Here is a 24209-nt window from a genome sequence, read left to right as displayed (position 1 = left end):
GTGGGTTAGTGTTGGTGAGATAGTGAGTGTATTAGTGAGTGTATTAGTGAGTGTGTGATTGAATGATTGAATGTATAAGTGATTATTTGTCTGAATGAGTAAATGATTGAGTTTGAATGCATCAATGTTAGAAAGGCTAGAAGACCTCTAACTTACAAGCGACGTCATCTTTCCTCATAGTTTTCCCAGTGAGGATCCAATCTCTTCTCAAGAAGATTTGTGTTTTCTACCAGGATCATTTCAAAGGATACCTCCTTTGTGTGTAAGAAACCACTGAAGAAACCATATTTCTCCACCTTAGACTCCTATCAACACTTTGAAGGAGGCATTCCTCTCTCCTATTTTATTAGGCAAGTCAGTTAAGAACAAATTCTTATTTTCAATGACGGCCTAGGAACAGTGGGTTAACTGCCTGTTCAGGGGCAGAACGACACATTTGTACATTGTCAGCTCGGGGATTTGAACTTGCAACCTTTCGATTACTAGTCCAACGCTGTGACCACTAGGCTACCCTGCCGCCTACAAGGACCCTTTGAGAGACTATTTTACCTACTCTACTCTATTAGGAGTGGGTGAGAAGGACAGTGGCAGATTTTCTCCAGGTATTTTCTCTGTCTCTGTGTCAGGATGGCTGGCTGTACCTGCCGCTGCAGACAGGGGGTGCTCAAGTTCATCCAGTCTTTACGCAGACTCGTTTTTGGGACCCTCACAAAAGGTACTGCACCCTCCTCAACTAACACTCCTTTAGCTCTTCTACTTTTTTTCATTAGCTAGTGGAATAGTGACATTAGCTAGTGGAATAGTGACATTAGCTAGTGGAATAGTGGCATTAGCTAGGGTAACAGTGACATTAGCTTGTGGAATAGTGACATTAGCTAGTGTAATAGTGACATTAGCTAGTGGAATAGTGACATTAGCTAGTGGAATAGTGACATTAGCTAGTGTAATAGTGACATTAGCTCGTGTAATAGTGACATTAGCTAGGGTAACAGTGACATTAGCTTGGTGCTGGGTCAAGCTTGAGGCTGACAGTAGTGAACAGTGGTGTCACATCCATCCAGTGATGCCCCGTTGTTGCCCCGTCATCGCCCCTGAGGAACTAAGTGATGAGCTCAAGTTGTGACACTGGCGTATCCTCTGTTTACTCCCCCAAGTCAACTTCTGTGTCTTTACTCTCTACCTCCCCCTCCTGTTTCACCAGGTCCTCTCCTACGCCTGTCATTTATCCCTGCATTTTCCTCTCTCCTTACCTCCTTCACACAGCTATCTGATTGTATCTCCCTCTGGTGTCAGTGGCCTGCTGTCTCTATCCCTCACCTCCTATCCCCGCATCAGCAGAAAAGCACTGCATGGTGTGTCACTATGGCAACACAGCTCAGGGAGACCTGACAGATAGCTAAATGCTGCTCTATTTCTATATACAGCACTTGACCACTCTGACTAATAAAGCTCCTCTTATCACATACAGTCTATTGTCCACTTTATCGTCCTCTTCTTCACACACTGCCTGCTCTACCTGGTGTCTGCAGAAGGCTGTGAGAGTGGCTGGAGGCACGGGCTCTGGCTCCTCAAATTCAGCACCCTTTTATTGAGCTTCTTCAATGGAGACTAATCAAATCATTCAGACGCTGGCCATTAGTCTATGTTCTCAATGATATCACAGGCTGGAAAAAGTGAGAACAACCTTTTCACTTTCTCTGGGCTGCAAAATCTACACTAGCCAATCCATGACTGTCAAATGAACCAGGCAGTATTAGATGGCAGTTAAATTAAACCACAATTGTGAACATTTCACTGGAGCTAAGACTTTCTGATAACCTGATAACTCTCAGTGGTAGTTGAGCAGTCCCTCTGACAGTTTTGGTTTGATGCTTGGTAACGCAAGTGTTGAGAACTAAGCATAAAGGCTGGCCAGTTCCTGGCACTACTGTCAGAGTCTCTCTGTCTCTCTCTCGAAACTTTAAAATTTCTTGACATTTTCCACAATGACTGACCTTCATGTCTCAAAGAAATTATGGACTGTCTTTTCTCTTTGCTTATTTGAGCTGTTCTTGCCATAATATGGACTTGGTGTTTTACCAAATAGGGCTATCTTCTGAATACCACCCCTACCTTCTCACAACTCAACTGATTGGCTCAAATGCATTAAGAAGGAAAGAAACTGTACATATTTACAGCTGTAACAATGATAAGTGTCGATTGGGGGGTTGAGGCAGGATAAATGTTTTTGACTGTCTCCACAGTGGCAATGTTGATGAGGATGGGGGCGTGCCCAACCTGGTTCCTCCTGAAGTCCACAATCAACTCCTTTGTTTTGCTGACGTTGAGGGAGAGGTTGTTTACCTCATTTTTGCACTCAAGCCTTGCTCAAGGTCATATCCACATATTTTCCAACTAGTCGGCTCGACCCAGCGACCTTTCGGTAACTGGTCCAACGTTAGGCTAACTGCCACCCCTGAATCCTAGAAGCCAACAGTGTGTGTGTGTGTGTGTGTGAGTGTGTGTGCGTGTGTGTGTGGTTGTGTGTGTGTGTGTGTGTGTAGACACACGAGCAAAAACCTGTACACGAGCAAAAACTATCACACATGGATAAAGAGACTCAATAACTGAAAAAAAGAGTCCACAGAAACGGCCTGCAACAGTTACAATCAACCATTGAACATATGCTAATTGTGAGCTGTTTCCCAGTTTCCCATGGCAACCCTAATCTAGGTGCCACGGTCGGTTTAGCATGGTCGGTTTAGCATGGCCTATCGTGGAATGGTGTGTCTCTGTTTGATGGTATTTTACAGTGACCAAAAACAAGACTTGCTCTCTTGTTTTTGACCCTGCTTTACAGCTCTATGTGGTACAGTAAGATCTGTGTGGCACAGTAAGATCTGTGTGGCACAGTAAGATCTATGTAGTACTGTAAGATCTGTGTGGTACAGTAAGATCTGTGTGGTACAGTAAGATCTATGTGGTACTGTAAGATCTGTGTGGTACAGTAAGATCTATGTGGTACAGTAAGATCTGTGTGGTACAGTAAGATCTGTGTGGTACAGTAAGATCTATGTGGTACTGTAAGATCTGTGTGATACAGTAAGATATATGTGGTACTGTAAGGACTAGAGGAAAATGAAAAAGTGCTTGACATTTTTTGAAAATCGATCAATCTGGCCCTTTTGGAAGTAAAACCAGAAGTAAAACCATTCCCTTACACTCAGGCGAAAAGCATTGTTACCTGAGTGCTTTTTACCTTTCGGGGGTGTGTGTGTGTGTGTGTGTGTGTGTGTGTGTGTGTGTGTGTGTGTGTGTGTGTGTGTGTGTGTGTGTGTGTGTGTGTGTGTGTGGGGTGTTGTGTGTGTGTGTGTGTGTGTGTGTGGCCACATTACTTTTACTTCAATGCTGTATCAGCCTTCAATGTGATATTTCAACATAAGCTTGTCTTTGTGACTGCGCTGCCTTTGTGGATTGTGCAAAGCAGTGTGTGTGTGTGGGGGTGCGTGTGCGCATCTGTGTGTATGTGTGTGTGTGTGCATATATGTTTCAGTGTGTGCGTGTGTGGATTCTAAACCTGAATTCATGCAGGACTAAGACCTTCCTCTCACTACCCGCTCCTTGAGGCTAAAGACACAATTGAAGTGTCAGTTTACAAGATGTTCTTTACTGTTTCCATTTCAGGCTTCTTTATCTTTCTCACCCTCCCCCTCCAACTCTCTCCTGTTGATTGCCTAATGTTACAGTATCTTTCCTTTTTTACTGTACCCTCTGTCTTTTCATCCTCTCATTACAAATACTTTTCCTTCTCTCATTGGCAGAGCTGGAATGTTCTGATGCCAAATTTCCTCCGGCAGTGTCTTATGTAAATGTAGCATCAGATCCGGCAAACATTTTTTCAGGCTCACAACACTACCACCCTTCTCTTCCACCTCTTCTCTTTCCTCACACAATGAGTAAATAATGAGAACAAGATGATTGTGTGTATACAGGTATTTACGTAGGTTTGTGTGTATTTTTGTGTGTATAATGACACATAAATGTGGTATATTGCTGTATGTCTATTGCCCCCCCTCCTCTATGTTTATAAGCCTGTATTACATTCAATGGCAGCGGGGGTACTAAACTCTTAAAATGACCCATGACCTCCTTGGCCCAATGCCTATTAATTATCAATTCTTTACAATCACAACAGGCCCAAGACAACAGTAAAGGTCCATGTTTTCTATTCAACCAATTGATATTCATTAAGAATGCATGGTCCATTAATTAAAGGGCATTTTTGTGTCTAAGGTTAAAGCAGCTATATGATATTCCAGTGTTTTTACTCTGGATTGAGAAAGATATTTGATCCGACAGAATTGTCACTTTATTCTCACATTGTACATTGCTCCAAATGTGAAGACAAGGTGTAGCTATTTCCTAGAACACCAACACCGCCATACGGGACAAGCTAAACACCTTTTTCTCCCACTTCGAGCATAATGACTCTGAGCTGACGAGGAGAGCCCCTGAGGACAACGGGGGATACGTCTCCACGGAGGATGTATGGAAGCCATTCAAGCCTGTTAACTCTTGCAAGGTATCCCCAGCCGCACCCTCAGAGCATGTGCAGACCAGATAGCTGTTGTGTTTTCAGACATTTACAATCCCTCTCTAGCTCAGGCTGTTATCCCAACCTGCTTCAAGATGTCGACTATCATCCCTGTGCCCAAGAAAGGGAAAGTAACTGAAGTGAATGACTACCGACCCTTAGCACTCACTACTGTCATCATGAAGTGCTTTGAGATGCCAGTCATAGACCACATCACCTCCTCCCTCCCCGACACACTCGACCCACTCCAATTCACCTGCCGCACTGACAGATCCACAGATGACACAATTGCCATTGCACTGCACACTGCTCTCACCCACCTGGACAAAAGGAATGCATATGTGAGGATGCTGTTCATCAACTACAGCTTGGCCTTCAATACCATAGTGCCCTCTAAGCTCATCACAAAGCTCTCTTCCCTATGCAACTGGGTCCTAAGACTTCCTGATGGGCTGGACCCATGTGGTGAAGGTGGGCAACATTATCTCCTCCACACTGACGATCCTCACCACTGGGGCCCAACAAGGGTGCATCCTCAGTCCCCTCCTGAACTCCATGTATACCCATGAATGCGTTGCCTCATTCAGTTCCAACTCCATTATCAAGTTTGCTGATGACATGACAGTACCAGGCCTGGTTACCAACAACAATGAGACGGCCTACAGAGAGGAGGTAGGCTCTCTGGTGGCATGGTACCAGGCAAACAACCTCTCCCTCAAAGGGGCTGATTGTGGACTTCAGGAGGAACCAAGTTGGGCACGCCCCCATCCTCATCAACAGGGCAGCCGTGGATACGGTCAAAAATGTAATGTTCCTCAGCATACACATCCCTGGAACGCTGAAATTGTCAAACCACACAGACACTGTGGTGAAGAAGGCATGGCAGTGATTCTTCAACCTCAGGAAGCTGAAGAAATCCAACCTGTCCCCGAGGGCCCTCACAGTGTTCTACAGGAGCACCACCGAGAGCTGTTGGGCTGCATCACTGCATCTGACTGCAAGGCTCTACAGAAGGTGCTCACTGGCTGTGCTCCAGGACACCTACAACACCAGGTGTCGCAGGAAGACCAAGAAGATCATAAAGGACCTCAAACACAGAGCCAAAGCCTGTTCTCATCACAGACACGGGCAGTATAGGAGTATCATGGCAAAAACTGGCAAATAACGTCTACCCCCAGATCATCAGGCTGCTGAATAGCCACTATGCAGCTATCTGCTACCTTCCACCCACTCCTGCCCCCGGACATCCTACCCCTACACCCCACCACCCCCCCATCTCTGCTACTCTTATTAATATTCTACCCCCCCATTAACAGTTACCCTGCCCCCACACCCCAGTGGACTTTTATAATTGTTACCGCTGTAAATATATATATTTTTTATTGTTTCATTCACTTTTCAGTTCCTCCCCTGCTATGTTACAGTCTGAATTAAAATAAAATATATAAAAATTCACCCATCTACACACAATACTGCATAATGAAAAAGAGAAAACACGTTTATAGAATTTCATTTCACATTTATTGAAAATGAAATAACACATTTACATAAGTATTCACAACCCTAAGTCAATACTTTGTTAAAGCACCTCTGGCAGGGATTACAGGTGTGACTCTTTCTGGGTAAGTCTCCAAGACCTTTCCACGCCTGGATTGTGCAAAATTTGCCCATTATTATTTTAAAAATTCTTCAAGCTCAGTCAAATTGGTTGTTGATCAATGCTAGACAACCATTTTCAGGTCTTAACAGATATTCAAGTAGATTTAAGTCAAAACTGTAACTCGCCCACTCAGGAACATTTATTGTCTTCTTGGTAAGCAACTCCAGTGCAGATTTGGCCTTGTGCTTTAGGTTATTGTCCTGCTGAAAGGTGAATTCATCTCCCAGTGTCTGATGGAAAACAGACTGAACCAGGTTTTCCTTTAGGATTTTGACTGTGCTTAGCTCCATTCTATTTATTTTTTCATCCTGAAAAACTCCCCAGTACTTAACGATTACAAGCATACCCATAACATGATGCAGCCACCAATATGCGTGAAAATATGGAGAGTGGTACTCAGTAATGCGTTGTATTGGATTTGCCACAAACTTAACATTTTGTATTCAGGACAAAAAGTGAATTGCTTTGCCACATTTGTGCAATATTACTTTAGTGCCTTGTTGCAAACAGGATGAATGTTTCGTACTATTGTTATTCTGTACAGGCTTCCTTCTTTTCACTCTGTCAATTAGGTTAGTATATTGGAGTAACTACAATGTTGTTGATCCATCCTCAGTAACTGTTTTATAGTCTCCATTGGCCACATGGTGAAATCCCTGAGCGGTTTTCTTCCTCTCCGGCAACTGAGTTAGGAAGGACGCCTGTATCTTTGTATTGACTGGGTGTATTGATACATCATCCAAAGTGTAATTAATAACTTTACCATGCTTAATGCCTGATATTCAATGCCTGCTATTTATATTTTTCACCATATACCAGTAGGTGCCCTTCCTTGTGAAGTATTGGAAAACCTCCATGGTCTTTGTGGTTGAATTTCACTGCTCGACTGCAAGACATTACAGATAATTGTATGTGTGGGGTACAGAGAGGAGGTAGTCATCCAAAAATAATGGTAAACACTATTATTGCAAACAGAGTAAGTCCATGTGACTTTTAAAAATAGTTTTACGCAAAACTTATTTTGGCTTGCCATAACAAAGGGCTTGAATACTTACTGACTCAAGACATTTCAGATTTTAATTTTTAAGTAATTTCTAAAAAATTCAGAAAACATAATTCCACTTTGAAATTATGGGGTATTGTTTGTAGGCCAGTGACACAAAAATATATCTAAATTGAATCCATTTTAAATACAGGCTGTAACACAACAAAAGGGTGTGAATACTTTCTGAAGTCACTGCACCCTGCACCCACCCCCCAATGGACACTAATTGTATTTATTTTTATTTATTTGTTTAACCTTTATTTAACTAGGCAAGTCAGTTAAGAACAAATTATTATTTACAATGACGGCCTACCCCGGCCAAACCCGGACAATGCTGGGCCAATTGTGCACCGCCCTATGGGACTCCCGTTGTGATACAGCCCGGGATCGAACCAGGGTCTGTAGTGACGCCTCTAGCACTAAGATGCAGTCCCTGTGATTTACTTACCTGCACTGTTGGAGCTCGGAGCAAAATAAGTTCACTGTACCCTGTGATTACATTGATGAATGTGACTAATAAACCCATCTAATCAAATGTATTTATATAACCCTTCGTACATCTGCTGATATCTCAAAGTGCTGTACAGAAACCCAGCCTAAAACCCCAAACAGCAAGCAATGCAGGTGTTGAAGCACGTTGGCTAGGAAAAACTCCCTAGAAAGGCCAAAACCTAGGAAGAAACCTAGAAAGGAACCAGGTTATGAGGGGTGGCCAGTCCTCTTCTGGCTGTGCCGGGTGGAGATTATAACAGAACATGGCCAAGATGTTCAAATGTTCATAAATGACCAGCATGGTCAAATAATAGGCCTGGGACAGATAGCACGGTGAACCGGTCAGGATTCCATAGCCACAGGCCGAACAGTTGAAACTGGAGCAGCAGCACGGCCAGGTGGACTGGGGACAGCAAGGAGTCATCATGCCAGGTAGTGCTGAGGCATGGTCCTACGGCTCAGGTCCTCCGAGAGAGAGAAAGAAAGAGAGAAAGAGAGAATTAGAGAGAGGAGACACTGTGGCCCCATCCGATGATACCCCGGACAGGGCCAAACTGGAAGGATATAACCCCACCCACTTTGCCAAAGCACAGCCCCCATACCACTAGAGGGATATCTTCAACCACCAACTTACCATCCTGAGACAAGGCCGAGTATAGCCCACAAAGATCTCCGCCACGGCACAACCCAAAGGGGGCGCCAACCCAGACAGGAAGATCACATCAGTGACTCAACCCACTCAAGTGACGCACCCCTCCTAGGGACGGCATGAAAGAGCACCAGTAAGCCAGTGACTCAAACCCTGTAATAGGGTGAGAGGCAGAGAATCCTAGTGGAAAGAGGGGAACCTGCCAGTCAGAGACAGCAAGGGTGGTTCATTGCTCCAGAGCCTTTCCGTTCATCTTCACACTCCTGGGCCAGACTACACTCAATCATATGACCCACTGAAGAGATGAGTCTTCAGTAAAGACTTAAAGGTTGAGACCGAGTTTGCGTCTCTCACATGGGTAGGCAGACCATTCCATAAAAATGGAGCTCTATAGGAGAAAGTCCTGCCTCCAGCTGTTTGCTTAGAAATTATAGGGACAATTAGGAAGCCTACGTCTTGTGACCATAGCGTACGTGTAGGTATGTACGGCAGGACCAAATCAGAGAGATAGGTAGGAGCAAGCCCATGTAATGCTTTGTAGGTTAGCAGTAAAACCTTGAAATCAGCCCTTGCCTTGTCAGGAAGCCAGTGTAGGGAGGCTAGCACTGTAGTAATATGATCACATTTTTTGGTTCTAGTCAGGATTCTAGCAGCCGTATTTAGCACTAACTGAAGTTTATTTAGTGCTTTATCCGGGTAGCCGGAAAGTAGAGCATTGCAGTAGTCTATCCTAGAAGTAACAAAAGAATGGATACATTTTTCTGCATCATTTTTGGACAGAAAGTTTTTGATTTTTGCATTGTTACATAGATGGAAAAAAGCTGATCTTGAAACAGTCTTGATATGTTCATCAAAAGAGAGATCAGTGTCCAGAGTGACGCCGAGGTTCTTTACAGTTTTATTTGAGACGACTGTACAAACATTAAGAGTAATTGTCAGATTCAACAGAAGATCTCTTTGTTTCTTGGGACCTAGAACAAGCATCTCTGTTTTGTCCAAGTTTAAAAGTAGAAAGTTTGCAGCCATCCACTTCCTTATGTCTGAAACACAGGCTTCTCGTGAGGGAAATTTTGGGGCTTCATCATGTTTCATTGAAATCAACAGCTGTGTGTCATCCGAACATCAGTGAAAGTTAACATTATGTTTTCGAATGACATCCCCAAGAGGTAAAATATATAGTGAAAACAATAGTGGTCCTAAAACGGAACCTTGAGGAACACCAAAATTTACAGTTGATTTGTCAGAGGACAAACCATTCAGAGAGACAAACTGATATCTTTCCGACAGATAAGATCTAAACCAGGCCAGAACTTGTCCGTGTAGACCAATTTGGGTTTACAATCTCTCCAAAAGAATGTGTTGATCGGTGGTATCAACAGCAGCTCTAAGGTCTAGGAGCATGAGGACAGATGCAGAGCCTCGGTTTGATGCCATTAAACGGTCATTTACCACCTTCACAAGTGCAGTCTCAGTGCTATATTGGGGTCTAAAACCAGACTGAAGCATTTCGTATACATTGTTTGTCTTCAGGAAACCAGTGAGTTGCTCCGCAAAAGCCTTTTCTAAAAAGTTTGAGAGGAATAGAAGATTCGATATAGGCGGATAGTTTTTTATATTTTCTGGATCAAGGTTTGGCTTTTTCAAGAGAGGCTTTATTACTACCACTTTTAGTGAGTTTGGTACACATCTGGTGGATAGAGAGCCGTTTGTTATGTTCAACATAGAAGGGCCAAGCACAGGAAGCAGCTCTTTCAGTAGTTTAGTTGGAATAGGGTCCAGTATGCAGCTTGAAGGTTTAGAGGCCATAATTATTTTCATCATTGTGTCAAGAGACATAGTACTAAAACACTTGAGTGTCTCTCTTGATCCTAGGTCCTGGCAGAGTTGTGCAGACTCAGGACATCTGGGCGTTGAAGGAATACGCAGATTTAAAGAGGAGTCCGTAATTTGCTTTCTATTAATCATGATCTTTTCCTCAAAGAAGTTCATGAATTTATTACTCCTGAAGTGAAAGCCATCCTCACATGGGGAATGCTGCTTTTGTAGAAAGCTTTGCAACAGTATCAAAAAGAAATTTCGGATTGTTCTTATTTTCCTCAATTAAGTTGGAAAAATAGGATGATCGAGCAGCAGCAGTAAGGGCTCTTCGATACTGCACAGTACTGTCTTTCCAAGCTAGTCGGAAGACATCCAGTTTGGTGTGGCGCCATTTCCGTTCCAATTTCTGGAAGCTTGCTTCAGAGCTTGGGTGTTTTCTGTATACCAGGGAGCTAGTTTCTTATGAGAAATGTTTTTAGTTTTTAGGGGTGCAACTGCATCTAGGGTATTGCGCAAGGTTAAATTGAGTTCCTCAGTTAGGTGGTTAACTGAATTTTGTCCTCTGATGTCCTTGGGTAGGCAGAGGGGGTCTGGAAGGGAATCAAGGAATCCTTGTGTTGTCTGTGAATTTATTGCATGACTTTTGATGCTCCTTGGTTGGGGTCTGAGCAGATTATTTGTTGCAATTGCAAACGTAATAAAATGGTGGTCCGATAGTCCAGGATTATGAGGAAAAACATTAAGATCCACAACAATTATTCCATGGGGCAAAACTCGGTCCAGAGTATGACTGTGAAGGTGAGTAGGTCCAGAGACATGTTGGACAAAACCCACCGAGTGGATGATGGCTCCGAAAGCCTTTTGGAGTGAGTCTGTGGACTTTTCCATGTGAATATTAAAGTCACCAAAAATGTGAATATTATCTGCTATGACTACAAGGTCCGATAGGAATTCAGGGAACTCAATGAGGAACGCTGTATATGGCCCAGGAGGCCTGTAAACAGTAGCTATAAAAAGTGATTAAGTAGGCTGCATAGATTTCATGACTAGAAGCTCAAAAGACAAAAACGTCATTATTTTTTTTGTAAATTGAAATTTGCTATCGTAAATGTTAGCAACACCTCCGCCTTTGCAGGATGCAAGGGGGATATGGTCACTAGTGTATCCAGGAGGTGAGGCCTCATTTAACACAGTAAATTAATCAGGCTTAAGTCATGTTTCAGTCAGGCCAATCACATCAAGATTATGATCAGTGATTAGTTCATTGACTATAATTGCCTTTGAAGTAAGGGATCTAACATTTAGTAGCCCTATTTTGAGATGTGAGGTATCACAATCTCTTTCAATAATGACAGGAATGGAGGAGGTCTTTATCCTAGTGAGATTGCTAAGGCGAACACCGCCATGTTTAGTTTTGCCCAACCCAGGTCGAGACACAGACATGGTCTCAATGGGGATGGCTGAGCTGACTACACTGACTGTGCTAGTGGCAGACTCCACTAAGCTGGCAGGCTGGCTAACAGCCTGCTGCCTGGCCTGCACCCTATTTCATTGTGGAGCTAGAAGAGTTAGAGCCTTGTCTATGTTGGTAGAATCTAACTTCTAATCGCACAAATTACATCCCTTGGAGTCGTGAAGTGTTATTTTTAGCAAATCTGTCCATTGGACTGTGGCAGATCTGATTTCCTCAGGCATATCTAAACAACTGAATTAATAAATAAAATAATACCAAGCTAATTAACATAGACGTGCTTGAGCTGTATCAGTTACCATGGTTATGGTTAAGAGTTATTTTTGAAAGACCTTTCAGGGGTCGTGAGGGGGAAGCTTGAGGGAGTGAAGCGAAACATTGAAGTGGGAGTGAGGGAAACAAGAGTGGTGCTGCTGACTGCATCTTCTGCCCAATCACTCAGCTCTCTCCCAGAGGAGTATGGGTAAAGGTGGGCGATTCTCTGGAGAGACCATAGTAGCACAAACGGAAAACAGACTCACATGCTTGGACACACACAGGGATACAGACACATTCTCTCACGAACAGGCAAACACAATGAAGAGTCTTACGCACGCAGACACACACACACTCAGGTACCCACACAACACATGCAAAACTCTCATGGGCCCACACACCTTGATACACTCACATCTATGTTCAAGGTCTGATCATGCATATTGTCATACACTCTGGTTTCAACACCTCCCCAGTCCCCACTCTGTTTCAACACCTCCCCAGTCCCCACTCTGTTTCAACACCTCCCCAGTCCCCACTCTGCTTTCAACACCTCCCCAGTCCCCACTCTGCTTTCTACATCTCCCCAGTCCCCACTCTGGTTTAACACCTGCTTTCTACATCTCCCCAGTCCCCACTCTGGTTTAAGACCTGCTTTCTACAATCTCCCCAGTCCCCACTCTGCTTTCTACATCTCCCCAGTCCCCACTCTGGTTTAACACCTGCTTTCTACATCTCCCCAGTCCCCACTCTGCTTTCTACATCTCCCCAGTCCCCACTCTGGTTTAACACCTGCTTTCTACATCTCCCCAGTACCCACTCTGCTTTCTAAATATCCCCAGTCCCCACTCTGGTTTAACACCTGCTTTCTACATCTCCCCAGTCCCTACTCTGGTTTAACACCTGCTTTCTACATCTCCCCAGTCCCCACTCTGCTTTCTACATCTCCCCAGTCCCCACTCTGGTTTAACTCCTGCTTTCTACATCTCCCCAGTCCCCACTCTGGTTTCAACACCTCCCCAGTCCCCACTCTGTTTCAACACCTCCCCAGTCCCCACTCTGTTTCAACACCTCCCCAGTCCCCACTCTGTTTCAACACCTCCCCACTCTGTTTCAACACCTCCCCAGTCCCCACTCTGTTTCAACACCTCCCCAGTCCCCACTCTGGTTTCAACACCTCCCCAGTCCCCCACTCTGGTTTCAACACCTCCCCAGTCCCCACTCTGTTTCAACACCTCCCCAGTCCCCACTCTGTTTCAACACCTCCCCAGTCCCCACTCTGGTTTCAACACCTCCCCAGTCCCCACTCTGCTTTCTACATCTCCCCAGTCCCCACTCTGGTTTAACACTCTGGTTTCAACATCTCCCCAGTCCCCACTCTGGTTTCAACCTGCTTTCTCAACATCTCCCCAGTCCCCACTCTGGTTTAAGACCTCCCCACTCTGGTTTAACACCTGCTTTCTACATCTCCCCAGTCCCCACTCTGGTTTTCTTTCTACATCTCCCCAGTCCCCACTCTGCTTTCTACATCTCCCCAGTCCCCACTCCCCAGTCCCCACTCGTTTAACACCTACATCCCCCAGTCCCCAGTAACACCCCCACTTTTAACATCTCCCCAGTCCCCACTCTGCTTTCTACATCTCCCCAGTCCCCACTCTGGTTTAACACCTGCTTTCTACATCTCCCCAGTCCCCACTCTGTTTCTAAACATCTCCCCAGTCCCCACTCTGGTTTAACACCTGCTTTCTACATCTCCCCAGTCCCCACTCTGGTTTAACACCTGCTCCCCAGTTCTACATCTCCCCAGTCCCCACTCTGCTTTCTGTTTACATCTCCCCAGTCCCCACTCTGGTTTCACTCTGCTTTCTACATCTCCCCAGTCCCCACTCACCTGCTTTCTACATCTCCCCAGTCCCCACTCTGGTTTCAACACCTCCCCAGCTTTGGTTTCAACACCTCCCCAGTCCCCACTCTGGTTTCAACACCTCCCCAGTCCCCACTCTGTTTCAACACCTCCCCAGTCCCCACTCTGTTTCAACACCTCCCCAGTCCCCACTCTGTTTCAACACCTCCCCAGTCCCCACTCTGTTTCAACACCTCCCCAGTCCCCACTCTGTTTCAACACCTCCCCAGTCCCCACTCTGTTTCAACACCTCCCCAGTCCCCACTCTGTTTCAACACCTCCCCAGTCCCCACTCTGTTTCAACACCTCCCCAGTCCCCACTCTGGTTTCAACACCTCCCCAGTCCCCACTCTGGTTTCAACACCTCCCCAGTCCCCACTCTGTTTCAACACCTCCCCAGTCCCCACACTGGTTTAACATCTCCCCAGTCCCCACTCTGCTTTCTACATCTCCCCAGTCACCACTCTAGTTTCAGTCCCCACTCTGTTTTCCTCCCCAGTCCCCACTCTGTATTCTACACTTCCCCAGTCCCCACTCTTCTTTCTACACCTACCCAATCCCCACTCTTCTTTCTACATCTCCCCAATCCCCACTCTTCTTTCTACATCTCCCCAGTCCCCACTCTGTTTCAACACCTCTTTCTACATCTCCCAAGTCCCCACTCTGTTTCTACATCTCCCCAGTCCCCACTCTGGTTTCAATATCTCCCCAGTCCCCACTCTGGTTTCAACACCTCCCCAGTCCCCACTCTGGTTTCAACACCTCCCCAGTCCCCACTCTGTTTCAACACCTCCCCAGTCCCCACTCTGCTTTCTACATCTCCCCAGTCCCCACTCTGCTTTCTACATCTCCCCAGTCCCCACTCTGGTTTCAACATCTCCCCAGTCCCCACTCTGGTTTCAACACCTCCCCAGTCCCCACTCTGGTTTCAACACCTTCCCAGTCCCCACTCTGTTTCAACACCTCCCCAGTCCCCACTCTGCTTTCTACACCTCCCCAGTCCCCACTCTGCTTTCTACATCTCCCCAGTCCCCACTCTGGTTTAACACCTGCTTTCTACATCTCCCCAGTCCCCACTCTGCTTTCTACATCTCCCCAGTCCCCACTCTGGTTTAACACCTGCTTTCTACATCTCCCCAGTCCCCACTCTGCTTTCTACATCTCCCCAGTCCCCACTCTGGTTTAACACCTGCTTTCTCCCCACATCTTAACACCTGCTTTCTACCCCAGTCCCCACTCTGCTTTCTACATATCCCCAGTCCCCACTCTGGTTTAACACCTGCTTTCTACATCTCCCCAGTCCCCACTCTGGTTTAACACCTGCTTTCTACATCTCCCCAGTCCCTACTCTGGTTTAACACCTGCTTTCTACATCTCCCCAGTCCCCACTCTGCTTTCTACATTTCCCCAGTCCCCACTCTGGTTTAACACCTGCTTTCTACATCTCCCCAGTCCCCACTCTGCTTTCTACATCTCCCCAGTCCCCACTCTGGTTTAACTCCTGCTTTCTACATCTCCCCAGTCCCCACTCTGCTTTCTACATTTCCCCAGTCCCCACTCTGGTTTAACACCTGCTTTCTACATCTCCCCAGTCCCCACTCTGGTTTAACACCTGCTTTCTACATCTCCCCAGTCCCCACTCTGCTTTCTACACCTCCCCAGTCCCCACTCTGCTTTCTACACCTCCCCAGTCCCCACTCTGCTTTCTACATCTCCCCAGTCCCCACTCTGTTTTAACTCCTGCTTTCTACATCTCCCCAGTCCCCACTCTGGTTTAACACCTGCTTTCTACATCTCCCCAGTCCCCACTCTGCTTTCTACATCTCCCCAGTCCCCACTCTGGTTTAACTCCTGCTTTCTACATCTCCCCAGTCCCCACATCTCCCCAGTCCCCACTCTGCTTTCTACATTTCCCCAGTCCCTACTCTGGTTTAACACCTGCTTTCTACATCTCCCCAGTCCCCACTCTGGTTTAACACCTGCTTTCTACATCTCCCCAGTCCCCACTCTGCTTTCTACATCTCCCCAGTCCCCACTCTGGTTTAACTCCTGCTTTCTACATCTCCCCAGTCCCCACTCTGCTTTCTACATCTCCCCAGTCCCCACTCTGCTTTCTACATCTCCCCAGTCCCCACTCTGGTTTCAACACCTCCCCAGTCCCCACTCTGTTTCAACACCTCCCCAGTCCCCACTCTGTTTCAACACCTCCCCACTCTGTTTCAACACCTCCCCAGTCCCCACTCTGTTTCAACACCTCCCCAGTCCCCACTCTGTTTCAACACCCCAGTCCCCACTGTTTCTGTTTCAACACTTCCCCAGTCCCCACTCTGTTTCAACACCTCCCCAGTCCCCACTCTGTTTCAACACCTCCCCAGTCCCCACTCTGTTTCAACACCTCCCCAGTCCCCACTCTGTTTCAACACCTCCCCAGTCCCCACTCTGTTTCAACACCTCCCCAGTCTCCACTCTGTTTCAACACCTCCCCAGTCCCCACACTGGTTTAACATCTCCCCAGTCCCCACTCTGCTTTCTACATCTCCCCAGTCACCACTCTAGTTTCTACCGTTCCTCAGTCCCCCACTCTGTATTCTACACTTCCCCAGTCCCCACTCTTCTTTCTACACCTACCCAATGCCCACTCTTCTTTCTACAACTACCCAGTCCCCACTCTGCTTTCTACACCTACCCAGTCCCCACTCTTCTTTCTACACCTACCCAGTCCCCACTCTGCTTTCTACACCTACCCAGTCCCCACTCTGCTTTCTACACCTACCCAGTCCCCACTCTGCTTTCTACACCTACCCAGTCCCCACTCTGCTTTCTACACCTTCCCCACCACTCTACATTATACACCTCCCCACTCTGTGTTCTTCACCTCCCCACTGCTCAACCTGTTCTTCCTCTACTCTCTGTGTATATACAGTGCCTTGCGAAAGTATTCGGCCCCCTTGAACTTTGCAACCTTTTGCCACATTTCAGGCTTCAAACATAAAGATATGAAACTGTATTTTTTTGTGAAGAATCAACAACAAGTGGGACACAATCATGAAGTGGAACGACATTTATTGGATATTTCAAACTTTTTTAACAAATCAAAAACTGAAAAATTGGGCGTGCAAAATTATTCAGCCCCTTAAGTTAATACTTTGTAGCGCCACCTTTTGCTGCGATTACAGCTGTAAGTCGCTTGGGGTATGTCTCTATCAGTTTTGCAGAGACTGAAATTTTTTCCCATTCCTCCTTGCAAAACAGCTCGAGCTTAGTGAGGTTGGGTGGAGAGCATTTGTGAACAGCAGTTTTCAGTTCTTTCCACAGATTCTCGATTGGATTCAGGTCTGGACTTTGACTTGGCCATTCTAACACCTGGATATGTTTATTTTTGAAAAATTCCATTGTAGATTTTGCTTTATGTTTTGGATCATTGTCTTGTCTCCGTCCCAGTCTCAGGTCTTTTGCAGACTCCATCAGGTTTTCTTCCAGAATGGTCCTGTATTTGGCTCCATCCATCTTCCCATCAATTTTAACCATCTTCCCTGTCCCTGCTGAAGAAAAGCAGGCCCAAACCATGATGCTGCCACCACCATGTTTGACAGTGGGGATGGTGTGGTCAGGGTGATGATCTGTGTTGCTTTTACGCCAAACATAACGTGTTGCATTGTTGCCAAAAGTTCAATTTTGGTTTCATCTGACCAGAGCACCTTCTTCCACATGCTTGGTGTGTCTCCCAGGTGGCTTGTGGCAAACTTTAAGCAAAACTTTTTATGGATATCTTTAAGAAATGGCTTTCTTCTTGCCACTCTTCCATAAAGGCCAGATTTGTGCAATATACGACTGATTGTTGTCCTATGGACAGAGTCTCCCACCTCAGCTGTAGATCTCTGTAGTTCATCCAGAGTGATCATGGGCCTCTTGGCTGCATCTCTGATCAGTCTTCTCCTTGTATGAGCTGAAAGTTTAGAGGGATGGCCAGGTCTTGGTAGATTTGCAGTGGTCTGATACTCCTTCCATTTCAATATTATCGCTTGCACAGTGCTCCTTGGGATGTTTAAAGCTTGGGAAATCTTTTTGTATCCAAATCCGGCTTTAAACTTCTTCACAACAGTATCTCGGACCTGCCTGGTGTGTTCCTTGTTCTTCATGATGCTCTCTGCGCTTTTAACGGACCTCTGAGACTATCACAGTGCAGGTGCATTTATGCGGAGACTTGATTACACACAGGTGGATTGTATTTATCATCATTAGTCATTTCGGTCAACATTGGATCATTCAGAGATCCTCACTGAACTTCTGGAGAGAATTTGCTACACTGAAAGTAAAGGGGCTGAATAATTTTGCACGCCCAATTTTTCAGTTTTTGATTTGTTAAAAAGGTTTGAAATATCCAATAAATGTCGTTCCACTTCATGATTGTGTCCCAGTTGTTGTTGATTCTTCACAAAAAAATACAGTTTTATATCTTTATGTTTGAAGCCTGAAATGTGGCAAAAGGTCGCAAAGTTCAAGGGGGCCGAATACTTTCGCAAGGCACTGTATATATATATATATATATATATACAGTTGAATTCGAAAGTTTGCATACACTTAGGTTGGAGTTATTAAAACTAGTTTTTCAAACACTCCACAAATGTTTTGTTAACAAATTATAGTTTTGGTAAGTTAGTTAGGACATCTACCTTATGCATGACACAAGTAATTTTTCCAATTATTGTTCACAGACAGTATATTTGACTTATAATTCACTGTATCACAATTCCGGTGAGTCAGAAGTTTATATACACTAAGTTGACTGTGTTTTTAAACAACTTGGAAAATTCCAGAAAATGAGGTCATGGCTTTAGAAGCTTTTGATAGGCTAATTTGCCTCATTTGAGTAAATTGAGGGGTACCTGTTGATGTATCTAAAGGCCTACCTTCAAACTCAGTGCCTCTTTGCTTGACATCATGGGAAAAACAAAAGAAATCAGCCAAGACCTCAGAAAATTGTAGACCTCCACAAGTTTGGTTCATCCTTGGGAGCAATTTCCAAATGCCAGAAGATACTGTACAAACAATAGTACGCAAGTATAAACACCATGGGACCATGCAGCCGTCATACAGCTCAGGAAGGAGACGCGTTCTGTCTCCTGGAGATGAATGTACTTTGCTGCGAAAAGTGCAAATCAATCCCAGAACAACAGCAAAGGACCTTGTGAAGATGCTGGAGGAAACAGGTACAAAAGTATCTATATCCACAGTAAAACGAGTCCTATATCGACATAACCTGAAGGCCGCTCAGCAAGGAAGAAGCCACTGCTCCAAAACCGCCATACAAAAGCCAGACTACAGTTTGCAACTGCACATGGGGACAAAGATCTTGGAGAAATGTCCTCTGGTCTGATGAAACAAAAATAGAACTGTGTAGCCATAATGACCATCATTATGTTTGGAGGAAAAAGAGGGATGCTTGCAAGCCGAAGAATACCATCCCAACCGTGAAGCACAGGGGTGGCAGCATCATGTTGTGGGGATGCTTTGCTGCAGGAGGGACTGGTGCACAACATCTCAAGACATCAGTCATGAAGTTAAAGCTTGGTCGCAAATGGGTCTTCCAAATGGACAATGATCCCAAGCAGACTTCCACAGTTGTGGCAAAATGGCTTAAGGACAACAAAGTCAAGGTATTGGAGTGGCCATCACAAAGCCCTGACCTCAATCCTATAGAAAATATGTGGTCAGAACTGAAAAAGCATGTGTGAACAAGGAGGCCTACAAACCTGACTCAGTTACACCAGCTCTGTCAGGAGAAATGGGCCAAAATTCACCCAACTTATTGTGGGAAGCTTGGTGAAGGCTACACGAAAAGTTTGACCCAAGTTAAACAATTTAAAGGCAACACTACCAAATACGAATTGAGTGTAAACTTCTGACCCACTGGGAATGTGATGAAAGAAATTAAAGATTAAATAAATGATTCTCTCTACTATTATTCTGACATTTCACATTCTTAAAATAAAGTGGTGATCCTAATTGACCTCAGACAGGGAATTTGTTCTGAGATTAACTGTCAGGAATTGTGAAAAACTGAGTTTAAATGATTTGGCTAAGGTGTATGTAAACCTTCGACTTCAACTGTATACAGTGGCTTGCGAAAGTATTCACCCCCTTGGCATTTTCCCTATTTTGTTGCCTTACAACCTGGAATTAAAATAGATATTTTGTCAGGGCGTTTGTATCATTTGATTTACACAACCTGTCTACAACTTTGAAGATGCAAAATATTTGTTTTGTGAAAACAAACATGAAATAACACAAGAAAAAACAGAAAACTTGAGTGTGTATAACTGTTCACCCCCCCCAAAGTCAATACTTTGTAGAGCCGCCTTATGCAGCAATGACAGCTGCAAGTCTCTTGGGGTATGTCTCTATAAGCTTGGCACATCTAGCCCCTGGGACTTTTGCCCATTCTTCAAGGCAATACTGCTCCAGCTCCTTCAAGTTGGATAGGTTCCTGCTGTTTTACAGCAATTTTTAAGTCATACCACAGATTCTCAATTGGATTGAGGTCTGGGCTTTGACGAGACCATTCCAAGACATTAAAATGTTTTCCCTTAAACCTCTCGAGTGTTACTTTAGCAGTATGTTTCAGGTCATTGTCCTGCTGGAAGGTGAACCTCCGCCCCAGTCTCAAATCTCTGGAAGAGTGAAACAGGCTTCCCTCAAGAATTTCCCTGTATTTAGCACCATCCATCATTCCTTCAATTATGACCAGTTTCCTGGTCTCTGCCAATGAAAAACATCCTCACAGCATGAGGCTGCCACCCCCGTTCCTCACTGTAGACATGGTGTTCTCAGTGTGATGAGAGGTGTTGGTTTTGCGCCAGACCAAGCATTTTCCTTGATGACCCTAAAGCTCAATTTTAGTCTCATCTCACCAGAGTACCTTCTTCCATATGTTTGGGGAGTCTCCCACATGCCTTTTGGCGAACACCAAACGTGTTTGCTTATTTTTTTTAAGCAATTACTATTTTATGGCCACTCTTCCGTGTGCGGCTTAAAGTGGTCCTATGGACAGATACTCCAATCTCCGCTGTGGAGCTTTGCAGCTCCTTCAGGGTTGTCTTTGGTCTCTTTGTTGCCTCTGATTAATTCCCTCCTTGTCTGGTCAGTGAGTTTTGGTGGGTGGCCCTCTCTTGGAAAGGTTTCTTGTGGTGCCATATTCTTAACATTTTTTTATAATGGATTTAATGGTGCCCTGTGGGTTGTTGAAAGTTTTTTTTTTTTTTAACCCAACCCTGATCTGTACTTCTCCACAACGTTGTCCCTGACCTGTTTGGAGAGCTCCTTGGTCTTCATGGTGCCACATGCTTAGTGGTGTTGCAGAATCTGGGGCCGTTCAGAAGAGGTGTATATATATACTGAGATCATGTGACACTTAGATTGCACACAGGTGGACTTTGTTTAACTAATTATGTGACTTCTGAAGGCAATTGGTTGCACCATATCTTATTTAGGGGCTTCATAGCAAAGGGGGTGAATACATGTGCACGCACCACTTTTCCATTTTGTTTTTTAATAATTGTTTTAAACAAGTTATTTTTTTCATTTCACTTCACCAATTTGGCCTATTTTGTGTATGTCCATTACATGAAATCCAAATAAAAATCTATTTAAATTACAGGTTGTAATGCAACAAAATAGGAAACCCTTTCCCTTGACGACTGATTTGCACACTCTTTTTTTATTTGAGTTACTGTTTGTTTTGGCAAATGTTTCTTTGAAATGACGCAACCGTATTTTCTTCTAGCGTGGTTCCTGCTATCGATATTTGCAACCGTTGTGTATGTGTACTGCTTCTGTGAGCCACAGCCGAGGCGTTCATATTTGAAAAACTTTCCTTCACACCACCATCGGTTGTGTAACGCAACACATAAGACATTTGGGCTACATTGCTGATGTCTGTCATCTCGTCAACCATGATGGTTACAAAGGGGGTTTTCTTCAATTCTTCCTTCATGACATCTATCATTAAATTCAGGTAATCAGGCTACGGTAGCCGTAGCCAAATGGCAGTTTAACGTGCTGTCGTACTCAGCCAAGAAATCCAGTATTTCCAAGTAGTTTCCCTTATTAGCTGATTCTTTACCCTCATCATGTCTTCTGAATGTTAATTATTGCTTTCCTAAAAACACAACTGTATGAATAAGGCACTTTAGAATCTCCCTGTTGTGCCTAACTTTATATTTGTGGGCAAGTGTCTCATTGCACCACTGCTCGTTAAGAAGGTCTACTCTTGCTTCCCCAAATTTTTTAAAACTCACTGTAGCTCGCAGGTGTGAAGTTGAGTTTTTGTGTTGAAGTGCTGGCTTTGTCAAACAGGCTAAATCTTTGAAACCAGTTGTCCAGGTTGAGCTATTATCCGTGCTGAAGAGAAAGCAATTCCAACTGTAAGCTTTTTTGTCAGCTCACGGCCGGTTATCCACGGATGCGCTCATAATTATTATCTTGAAAATACCTTTCAAAACTATTTTCTCGTTGCACCAAATAGGCATTGCAGGAGTTGGTCTCCCAGTCTGTATAAGATTGAACTTTTCATAAAAAGTTAGTCTTGAAAAGGGCAATGCTAACAATTTAGCCACCCCATTGTCCCCTATTCCTCTCTCTGCATTTGCCATCGGCATCGTTACATACACTCACTGAAAAAAGCTAGCCAGTTAGCTAGGCTTATGCTTGAGAAAACAAGATAATGCTCGCTATTGGCTCTGAATTAGTGACTTATACTTAGGCCTTGAGGCATCATACAATTATCCCACCTATTACAAGACAATTTGTGATTGGTTGATTCTACTGTCATTCCAAAATGCTGCTCTAATTGAAGTCAATGTCTTCTTTTTCCAACACAAACTGAAGAAATTCAATAGGAAGACCATTACAATTAAGACAAAAAAAATATTAAATCAATGGAAAACAAAATGACAAATTATAATATATAAAAATACATACAGATTTGTATGTATCCTAAGGCCCTCTCTGAGGGCGTAGAGGGCTCTGATGGTTCCCCACTGTCAGATACTGATCCTGTCATTGACTAGATCTTCACTGCCCAATTCTCACCCCTGTTCCTAGTTGTAGGCTCAAACACAGGTGTTATTTAATTATGGGGATTGTACAGGAGGGTATGGCACTACGCTCGGTATAGTATAGTACAGTATAGTATAGTACTTTATAGTATGGTATGGCAAGGTACACTACACAATTATATAGTGTAGTATAGAATGAGACAAATAGAGGGAAGAAATGCACTCTTTGTGTTCTATTACGTCAGTTAATTTGTTGTACTTCCGGTATTCCATTCAATCATAAGGAAATGAGAGATCATTGGCCTGATGTGATGATGACAGGAGGATGATTAAAGCTATTATATTGGGTCGATATATGATTAAATAGAATATTGTTATATTTTACATTTGATTGCATATTGCGATTGCAAGACTGTACTCTATTTGAACTTTACAAATCAAAACTGTGCAGTTTTATCAGTTAGGCTGTATCAAAATGTTGGAAATTAAGGGCTAAGTGAATTATATAAGCCATGTTTTTTTACCACAACAAAGATTATTTAATGAGAATCTGACTATAATATATTAAATAAGCACAAAAATTGCACGGGCTGGAATTATTTAGTCATTAACGCCACAAAGTGATTATATTGGATATGGCCATATTTGGAGTAGCGTATCATAGAAGAGGTCTCAACCTTAATTGCAATTGTCTACAATGCTGCCACCTGTTGGTCGTGAATTGGCACCACAACAACTTATTACAGGCACTGCTACACTGTGTGTGTGCTCTGTGTTTATGTGCTTTATGTGATGAGTATGTATGCTTCATTGTAATGCACCTCTTAAAATATCAACAGATTTGGTAGAGATACATTGATCTATTAGAGATGCAACTCTCAAATACAGAAACCTGAGTTTTCACATTTTGCCACCAGATGGCAATGTGCTCCTGCCCTATCAGTGGCCATGTCAGACAGTAGAATGCCATTAATGAGAGAGAATATTTGAAACAAAATAGTATATTTTAGGAATGGGGAATCATTTGAATTGTGTTGTGTGTGTGTGTGTGTGTGTGTGTGTGTGTGTGTGTGTGTGTGTGTGTGTGTGTGTGTGTGTGTGTGTGTGTGTGTGTGTGTGTGTGTGTGTGTGTGTGTGTGTGTGTGTGTGTGTGTGTGTGTGTGAGAGAGAGAGAGATTTTGAATTGAAAAGATGTGGGAGAGAGAGAGAGAGAGTATATAAATGTAACAATCTGCTGTAGCGCCTTACAGTCAGATGCTTAGCAGTTGCCAACAATCACAGATAACA

At 44.2% G+C, this 24209-nt stretch overlaps 1 protein-coding gene across 1 annotated transcript in view; it reads left to right on the top strand.

Moving 5' to 3' along the window:
- The first annotated feature begins 378 nt into the window (after positions 1-378).
- Positions 379-24209, top strand: part of LOC135544355 (Kv channel-interacting protein 1-like) — a 54339-nt gene continuing 30508 nt past the window's right edge. The window contains exon 1 of the mRNA XM_064971898.1: positions 379-715. Coding sequence (XP_064827970.1) covers positions 628-715 — 88 coding nt within the window. The 5' untranslated portion in view covers positions 379-627. The remainder of the gene's footprint in view (positions 716-24209) is intronic.

The sequence above is a fragment of the Oncorhynchus masou genome, chromosome 8 (genome assembly GCF_036934945.1).
Source record: "Oncorhynchus masou masou isolate Uvic2021 chromosome 8, UVic_Omas_1.1, whole genome shotgun sequence".
Lineage (NCBI taxonomy): Eukaryota > Metazoa > Chordata > Actinopteri > Salmoniformes > Salmonidae > Oncorhynchus > Oncorhynchus masou.
The sequence above is the reverse complement of the archived record's forward strand: the minus strand, read 5'-3'. Positions and strand labels throughout refer to the sequence as shown.